Source organism: Cricetulus griseus, chromosome 5 (genome assembly GCF_003668045.3).
Source record: "Cricetulus griseus strain 17A/GY chromosome 5, alternate assembly CriGri-PICRH-1.0, whole genome shotgun sequence".
Classification (NCBI taxonomy): domain Eukaryota; kingdom Metazoa; phylum Chordata; class Mammalia; order Rodentia; family Cricetidae; genus Cricetulus; species Cricetulus griseus.
The window spans coordinates 180,430,473-180,440,809 of record NC_048598.1 but is presented as its reverse complement, the minus strand read 5'-3'; the positions used below and the strand labels follow the sequence as shown (position 1 = coordinate 180,440,809).

Here is a 10,337-nt window from a genome sequence, read left to right as displayed (position 1 = left end):
TGAGAATCTGTAGATTGGTTGTGCAGGACACAACTTCAGAGGCATCATGACTTGGTAGTTTGAAGTGCCATCTTATTTCTACAAGGATGAAAGTGTATAAAAATGTAATCTGTAAAAATTATAACCAATTAAGCAGTTTTACTGGTACCTCTAACTTTAGAACAAATAATCTATGGATATTTCAGTTTCCAATGGGTCTTTGAAAGTCAATAATATTTCATGGACTTGTGGTTTCTCCGTCTCATTCAAAATAAGAGAGGATAAACTAGAGATTACTCAGAAGTCCCAAGTTTTCTTATGAAGATAGATTTCAGACTCATTTTGAAATGTAAGTAAATCAAGTTATACACACACACAAACACATTAACACACACACACACATACAAATACATGCACACACAAACACATGCACACACACACACACACACACGCACACACATTAATACATAAACATGCACACACATGAACACTCACATAGACACACATATGGACACACACATGCACATGCACACACACATGCACACACTCATGCACACACACATGCGGAAACACATTAATACACACTCATGCATACACATGCACACACACATGCACACGCTCAAACACACACTCATGCACACACTCATGCAAACACATGCACACACATGCACACTCATGCACACACACTCATGCATTCACTCATGCACCAACATGAACACTCACATAGACACACACAGGTGCACACTTATATTCATGTGTGTAGATTCACATATATTGAACAAAAAAATCATACACTTGATATAATATATTACAATTATAGTTATATCTCAATCTCTTTGATGATAAGATGCTAATCTGCAGCTTACAGGGTCTGTGGTAAATTCTGTGTTTTTCTCACGAGTAAAGAAATAGTAAGTTTAATAGTATATGACAGAAGATGGTCCTCTAGAGGATTTCCTTGGCTGGAAGAGGAAACCATAGGGGCTGTCATAAAAACACATGTTCATGAAGCATTGTTCAGAGTTCCCTAGCTTCTGAAGCAACCCCATACTGGTCATGGAAGTCTCTGTTGGAACTCAGAGACCCCTGATGGTCCTGAATGTCTCTGCAGGGAGGTTTTTGTGCAGGCTCACACAGGAGTTTCTTCACTGTGTCTCTGGCACAGTAATACATGCCTGTATCGTCATGTTGCAGACTGTTCAGTTTTAAGAAAACTTGGCTCTTGGCGGTGTCCCTGGTGATGGTGACTCGGGATTTGAGATTTGAATTATAATCAGTACTTCCACCACTCCATATTACTCCCATCCACTCCAGACCATTTCCTGGAGGCTGGCGAACCCAGTGTACACCATAGATGGTTAATGAGAACCCAGAGACAGTGCAGGTGAGAGACAGAGTCTCCGAGGGCTTCACCAGACCAGCTCCTGATTCCTTCAGCTGCACCTGGGACAGGACACCTGGGGACAAACAAATCACCATCAGTCATACAACCCATAACAAAATGCCTGAGTCCCTCTCCTCAAACTCTGAACACTTACAGCTTGGAAAGGTCCCCAGGGAGAGAAGCAGCACCAGGACAGCCATGCTCTGCTGGAAGCTCCAGTGAGAAGGAAATGGGGCTGCTCAGCTAGGCCTGGGCTTTCATTCTGAGCCTGAGGCTGCTTTGCATTGGGGGAGGATCCTGAGAGGATAAAAGGGGCAAGGGTCAAGTTTCCCAGGTTCACCTACAGGTGTCCGAGATTTCCTTTATGCTTCTCAGAGATACTGTGTGATGAAATATTTGGAAAAGTTTCTACTTCTTTGTGGATATTTCAATTCCTTGTAAACAGGAAATTATGTGATGCACACTGTGCAGGACTTGGAATGAAAGCATGAAGAGAGTCCACATGCACACTGTGCAAGCAAAGAGAGTACCACATCATCAGTGCATATTGTTGTAAAATCAATTAGATTTAGTCACAGGATGTATTTTAGTTCTTAGTGGTGGGAAACCAGAATAATAACATTGTAGGAATCTTTTCTTTTTTCTCTTAGTGTCATTTGGGTTAATGGTATTCTTACCACTCATCTAGAAAATTCAGCTTGTGAGGGAGCAACTCACAAACATTTAGTATACTTGATATTAAATGTTTATCTGAAAAGAGACATGAGGGAATTGGATTGCAGCTTAACCCTCTCTGGCCATGGTGCCACATTTGTGGGTCATGGTTTCAGAGAGTGATATTTTAGGTGTGTATACTTCGCCAAAGCCTAAACTTACAGTTTTTATATTAGTTAATACTTCCCAGAGGGACCTCAGAAATAGATAAGAAATCTCTCTCTCTTCATATTTAAAATGCTTCATGGTCTATGGTGATTTATAGTAATTAAATAAATTCAGAGTATTTAAACAGAAATCATCTGTTTTCACTGCTAGGCAGCTCTAGAGTCCCATGTTTTACATGTGAGATACAAAGCCCAGAATTGTATTCTTGCAGTTGGAAACAATGGAAAAAATCATATCTATATCCACAGGAAACAATGGAACACATCAGAACCAATCAATGCACAATGCGTTTAACTGTCCATGTTAGGGTCCCACGAAATAATTTTGCTGTCATCAGCTGTGTGACACGACTATTAGGTTGTGAATGTCAAAGGGAAACTATAATACTATCAGAGCTATAGATTTGGGGTTAAAGTAATCCTATAGAGTCATGAGACTTTTCAATGACAGAATGAATGGATAATCAGATACACCCCTGTCTATCAGTGAGACAAACATGGATAAGAAATCTCAAATGGTGGCCATTAGAGTCTATAAATGCCTTTTTTCAAAGCTTTGATAGTTTGCTGAAGTAGAAACATATCTCTGTATAAGAAGAACAGGTGTCAGTGTGTTCTCAATGTGGAGAGTGCCCTGATCATCCTGTGGAGCCCCCATGCCAGCCAAAGTGATGAAGAAGGGCATTTCATACTCATCACAGGAAAAGTCCATCAACATGAAATCTAAATCCTGAACATCTAGGTTCCAAATATGACGGCACCCACATTTGTGAAAGAAACATTACTAAAGCTCAAACCACACATAAAACCCCACATACTTATAGTAGGAGACTTCAACACCCTGCTTTCACCACTAGACAGGACCACCAGACAGAAACTGAACAAAGAAACAAAGGATCTAACAGAAGTTATGACCCATTTGGGATTAAAATATAACTACAGAACATTCCATGCAATCACAAAAGAATATACCTTCTTCCTAGCACCACATGGAACCTTCTCTAAACTTGGCCACATAGTTGGCAAAAAAGCAAAACTCCACAGATACAAAAATTTGAAATAATGCCTTGTATCTTATCAGATCACCATGCTTTAAAGTTAGAATTCAACAACAATACAAATTGGACAAAACCTACAAACTCGTGGAAATTAAATAACAACCAAATGCACTATTCCTGGGTTGAGGAAGAAATAAGAAAGAAATGAAAGACTTCCTAGAATTTAATGAGAATGTGGACACAACATACGCAAACTTATGGGACATTCTGAAAGCAGTGCTAAGAGGAAAGTTCATAGCACTAAGTGCTCACATGAAGAAACTGGAGACTAGTCACTATAGAGAACTGACAGAACAACAGAAAGCTTTAGAGCAAAAAGAAGCAAACTCACCACAGAGGAGTAGATGCCAGGAAATAAAGAAACTGAGGGCTGAAAGCAATAAAGTAGAAACTAGGAAAAAATTACAAAAAATAAATGAAACAAAGAGTTGGTTCTTTGAGATGTCAACAAGACAGACCAACCTCTATCCAAACTAACCAGAAGGCAGAGAGAGGGAGAGAGAGAGAGAGAGAGAGAGAGGAGAGAGAGAGAGAGAGAGAGAGAGAGAGAGAGAGAGAGAACACTAATTAACAAAATCAGAAAGGAAAAGGGGATATAATAACAGACACTGAGGAAATCCAGAGAATCATCAGGTCATACTTTGAAAACCTGTATTCCAGAAAATTCAAAATCTTAAGGAAATGGACAATTTTCTGGATAGATAACACCACCTTTTTAAACCAAGAAAAGATAAACAGTTTAAATCTACCTATAATGCATAATGAAATAGAAGCAGTCCTCAAAAGCCTCCCAACAAAAAAGGTCAAGGGTCAGATGGCTTCACTGCAGCATTCTACCAGAAATTCCAACAAGAGCTAATACCAACTCTAATAATTGTTCCACACAGCAGAAGCAGAAGGGTCATTGCCAAATTCTTTTTTGTGAGGCTACAATCAATTTGATACCGAGGTAGACAAAGATACATCTAAAAAAGAGAACTACAGACCAATATGCCTCATGAACATCGATGCAAAACTACTAAACAAAATATTGGGGAATCGAATCCAAGAACACATCAGAAAAATCATCGACTATGATCAAGTAGGCTTTATCCCAGATATGCAAGCATGTTTCAACATACAAAAATCCATCAATGTAATACAGCATTTAAACACACCGCAAAAGAAAAACCACATGATCATCTCACTAGATGCTCAAAAAGCCTTTGACAAAATGCAATATCCCTTCATGATAAAGATCTTGGAGAGAACAGGAATAACAAGAACATATCTAAACATGATAAAAGCAATGTACACCAAACCAACAGCCAACATAAAACTAAATGGAGAGAAAATCAAAGCGTTTCCTCTAAAATGAGGAACAAGACAAGGCTGTCCACTCTCTCCATATTTCTTCAGTATTGTACTTGAAGTCTTAGAGAGCAATAAGACAAGAAAAGGGGATTAAAGGGATACAAATTGGAAAAGGAGAAATCAAACTTACAATATTTGCAGATGATGTGATAGTCTCTATAAGTGACGCGAAAAATTCTACCAGGGATTTCCTACAGCTTATAAACACCTTCAGCAAAGTAGCAGGATACAAAATGATTCAAAAACCTGTAGCCCTACTATATACAGATGATAAATGCAATGAGACAAAAATCAGAGAAACATCACCCTTCACAATATCCACAAGGAACATAAAGTGGTAATGCTAACCAAAAAAGTGAAAATCCTGTACAGTAAGAACTTTAAGTCTTTAAAGAAAGAAATTAAATAAGATACCAGAACATGGAAAGATTTCCCATGCTCTTGGATAGGTACAATCAACATATTAAAATTGGCAATTTTGCCAAAAGTAATCTACAGATTCAATGTAATCCCCATCAAAATCACAACACAATTCTTCACAGACCTTGAAAGAACAATACTCAACTTTATATAAAAAAATAAAAAAATCCAGTACAGCCGAAACAACTCTGGACAATTAAAGTACTTCTGGAGGCATCACCATCTCTGACTTCAAGCTCTACTATAGAGCCTCAGTTCTGAAAACAGCTTGGTATTGGCACAAAAATAGACAGATAGACCAATGGTACTGAATTGAAAACCCTGATATAAACCCACACATGCATGAACACCTGATTTTTGACAAAGAAGTGAAATCTATACAATGGAAAAAAGAATCTTCAACAAATGGTGCTGGTACAACTGGATTCAGACATTCAGACAACTGCAGATAGATCCGTATCTGTCACCATGCACAAACTAATGTCCAAATGGATCAAAGATCTCAACATAAATCCAGCTTAACTGAATCATCTAGAAGAGAAAGTGGGAGATACCCTTGAACTAATTGGTACAGGAGACTACTTCCTGAACATTACATTAGTAGCACAGACAATGAGCTCTACAATTAATAAATGGGACCTCCTGAAACTAGGAAGCTTCTGTAAGGCAAAGGATACAGTCAGTAAGACAAAATGACAGCCCACAGCCTGGGAAAAGATCTTAACCAACCCCACATCTGACAGAGGTCTGATTTCCAAAATATACAAAGAACTCAAGAAGCGTGCTACCAAACCCCAAACAATGAAATTAAAAAGTGGGGTGCAGAACTAAATAAAGAATTCTCTACAGAAGAATCTGAAATTTCTGAAAGACACTTAAGAAAGTGCTCAAAATCCTTGGCCATCAGAGAAATGCAACTTAAAACAACTCTGAGTTACATCTTACACCGGCCAGAATGGCTAAAATAAAAAACACCAATGACAATCTATGCTGGAGAGGATGTGGAGAAAAAGGAACACTGCTCCATTGCTGGTGGGAGTGCAATCCTGTAAGACCACGTTGCAAATCAGTGTGGCGGTTGCTCACAAAAATGGGAATCAGTCTACCTCAAGATCCAGCAATTCCTCTCTTGGGCATATACACTAATAATGCATGTGCATACACCAAGGACATATGTTCAACCATGTTCATAGCAGCATTGTTTGTAATAGCCAGATCCTGGAGGCAACCTTGATGCTAGATGCCCCTCAACTGAAGAATGGATAGAGACAATGTGGTACATGAATACAATGGAGTACCACTCAGCAGAAAAAAGCAAAGGAATATAGAAATTTGCAGGCAAATGAATGGAACAAGAAGAAACCATCCGAGTGAGGTAACCCAGTCACAAAAAACAAACATGGTATGTACTCACTCATACATGAATTTTAGACATAGAGAAAAGGATTACCAGCCTCTTCACAAATGGAACAAGGAAACAAGGACTCTAACAGAAAAATGCATGGACCCCAGAGAACGGGAAGGGCAGGATCTCCTGAGCTAATTGGGAGCTTGTGGGTATGGGAGAGGGAGTTGGCAGAATGAGAGGGGGAGAAAGGGATGGGAGTGGAGGACATGGAGGAGCAGAAATTTTGAGTGTGGGAAGAATAGAGGAGAGCATGATGAGAGATATTGTATCAGAGGGAGCCATTAAAGGTCAGAGGAGAGATTTGGCACTAGGGAGATTTCCAGAGATCTACAAGGATGACAGGAACTGACAATCTAGGCAATGATGGAGAGGATACCCTAAATGCCCTTTCCCAAAATGAGACTGATGACTAGTTTATATGCCAAGCCAGAGCCCTCACCCAGTGGCTGATGAAAGCAGAGGCAGACACCCACAGATACACACTGAAGTGAACTCTGGAACGTAGTTGCAATGAATATCAAAGGGGTTGGTTCTAGGCTGGTGAAACCAACAGAAATAGGTGCCTGAACAAGGGGGAGCACGTGGACCCCATACTGCTGGCTGGGAGACCAGTACAGGACTGATCCAGACTCCTGAACATGGAAGTCAACGAGGAGGCCTCAGCACTCTATGCGGCCCCTGGTAGTGGATCAGTATTTATCCCTGGTGTAAGAAGGGACTTTGAGAGCCCATCCCACGTGAGTGGATGCTTTCTTGGCCTGGACACATGGGGGAGGGCCTAGGCCCCTCCCTGGATGATGTGTTGGACATTGGGGAGCACCCATCAAGGTACATACCTACTATGGGAGTGGAGGGGGTTGGGAGAGGGCAGGACGGAGCTTGGGGGGAGGATAGGGAGAGGGAGAAAGGATTGACATGTGAAGCAAGTTTGTTCCATATTTGAAACAATAAATCAAAACAAAAAATTCAGCAGCTTGGGCTTCCAACATAGACAGCATACCAAGATCTCTTGAAGTGTCTTCCAGACCATCAGCATCAGATTAGGAGTACTGAAATATCCAGTCTAGTGAAACGAGCAACTGCTATATCCTTAGCATCTCTGTATGAGGCCTGAGACCATATCATGTAAGCCAATTTAATAGTGCCCCTTTTAACACATTTTCATCCCACTGATTCTGTTCCCCTAGGAAGGTATGACTAATATCGTCATCCTCACACAGAGTACTTCTAGAAATATAGGATAAAGTTTTCTTTAAACATATTATTAAAACTATTCAGCTTGATGTTGAACAACTTTTCACATTCTCATTTGTCATTTGTTGCCTTCATTCAGGAATGATTCAGTCAGGTCTTTGACTTTTTTTTAGGTAGGTTATGTGACTTGGTAGTATTGTGTAAATTCCTGACTTGGAGACTGCACTCTGCTATGGGTTGGATATGAATTCTTATTCTTAGCACTCAGAGTTTCATAAGCATTATCACTTGGTTCCAAGTTTGAGGAACAGATTTGGAATGACATTGAAGTTTTCAGACATGGCTTATCTAGCAGGTGTAGGGCCTCAGGACTGTACATGGGGGCTTCAGGTTGTCATTCTGACTTCTCTCTATGACCTGGTCTGAGCCTTAGAGCAAGGAAAAACCATAGCTCAAATGAATGACTCCTCTCTTTTGTGGCTAGAGTGAGAGGTTGTGGAAAATTTGGGACGTGGAGACTTGGTAGAAGAAATGCATCCCTAGAGTCATCTTTAAGAGTTTATAGTCTTATTGCACTTCTGGTTCCTCTCGATGCCTCCTGTATGTGGTTACAATGTTAGCTATCAGCTTCCTCCTCAAGCTCTTTGACCGCCTCCTTCCCCACCATTACAGACTTTTCCCTTGAAGCCCTAAGCTAAAATTAACCTTTGGTCCCATAAATTGGTTTGACTTAGGTACCTTATTCCAGCCAAAGAAAAGCAAATAACAGACTTCATGAGTAAATTGTTTCAGGTATTTTATTATGGTCCAAAGAATAACTAATAAAATTCTCCGTGGGGTGTGTGGTGTCTGCACACTTCCCTCCACTTAGGATTTCTCCACACTGTGTTGCTTTCCCTGTTTTAGAAGCATTTCAGTTTTCAGGAAGTGCATTTGCAAACTTTTGCTTTTGTACTCTGAGCTTTGAGTACAACATCTAAAACAGTGACGTGTCCTTCTCTAACAGGAAGATTACTGAATCTCTGCCCTGAGTCTAGGGTTCTGCAATCTCAAGAGTACTTTGTTTCTTCAGGATCTGATCCTGGTCCCCATAGAGAATCATTTGCCCTGTGTGATTCCATGTCTGTTGTTCAAATCAGAGACTTACTTCATGATAAACATGTATAACGGGGCTGTAGAGATTGCTCTGTGGTTCAAGTTCTATCCACACAAGAGCAAGGACCTGTGTTGAGTCCTCTGTAAGGCCACCTCTGAGATATATATCAGTGTCATCAGCTTCACTTACTGAGCAACCAATCCAGGCATTTGTGAGATCCAGAGCCAGTGATGAAACTTATCTCAAAACACATGGATCAGAACAATAGAGGAAGTCACCTCATACCAACATGTACACAACACACACAGACACACAGACACACAGACACACAGACACACAGACACACACACACACACACACACACGCACACGCACACGCACACGCACACGCACACACACACACACACAGGGATTTATATATATCTGTGAGTGGGACAGAGGGAGGGGAAGAGAGAGACAAGCTGACAGGGAGGGAAGGAGAGAGGGAAAGACAGAGAGAGAGACAGCAACAGAGGGAAGGGTTATAATAGACACACATATCCACAGATAACTGAAATTTGAGTAAATAAACCTGTGGACCCTTCAAGGATTAGTGGACACCATGCCTGTAGAAAGAATCCCCGACTGTGACATGGAGCAGCACCCCAGACACAGAGGAGTCCAGTCCTTTATACCCTTCTCTACAGGCTTTTCTGTGACCCAGAGAACCTGTGCTCTGCGCGCCCCCTGCTGGTCCTGAGCATCCTGCAGGGAGGTTTGTGTCTGAGCTCACAGCAGCTTTCACTCACTGTGTCTCTTGCACAGTAATATGTGGCAGTGTCCTCAGACTTCACACTGTTCATTTGTAGGAACAGTGTGTTCTTGGCGTTGTCTCTGGAGATGGTGAATCGGCCCTTCACAGCGTTGGCATAATAGATAGTACTACTACCACTACTAATGTATGCGACCCACTCCAGCCCTTTTCCTGGAGCCTGGCGGACCCAGTCCATACTATAGCTACTGAAGGTGAATCCAGAGGCCTCACAGGAGAGTTTCAGGGACTTTCCAGGCTGTACTAAGCCTCCCCCAGACTCCACCAGCTGCACCTCACACTGGACACCTGCAAACACAGAGAATTCTAGTCAGAAAACTGTCACAGAACCTAATTTTTTTCTTTTCTCTCATGTGAACTGAACACACAGCAGTTTGTCTCCATAAGTTACCTTTTAGAATAAGGACAAAGAAAACCAATTTGAGTCCTGAGTTCATGGCAAGTGGCCTGTGTTCAGTGCTGATCACAGAATGGGAGGACCTGAGAATCCAGGGCAGGGCTCTTGTGTCAGAGCTGCAGGGTCAGGGCAGGGCTGGTTTTCATGGGCACAGAGAAGCCTCATTTGCATGTCTTCCTGCTATAGGAGGCTCTAAAGACGGACCTGGGAAGATCAGAGCAGATATAAGAAATCAGTTGCACTGATGACAGATACAGAAATTGATAGAGTAACGTTTCTCTGTGCACACACTTTCCATGTGAAGAATTCACCACACTTAATTTAGTTCCTTTTTCAGCAAACTCACAGCACACACTG

At 41.2% G+C, this 10,337-nt stretch overlaps 1 gene segment (V, D, J or C); it reads right to left on the bottom strand.

The window, feature by feature from the left end:
* Window positions 1-10,020, bottom strand: part of LOC103161202 — a 359,419-nt gene extending 349,399 nt beyond the window's left edge. Inside the window, 2 exon segments of the C gene segment in view lie at window positions 9,561-9,871; window positions 9,975-10,020. Coding sequence covers window positions 9,561-9,871; window positions 9,975-10,020 — 357 coding nt within the window.
* Window positions 10,021-10,337: the final 317 nt, after the last annotated feature.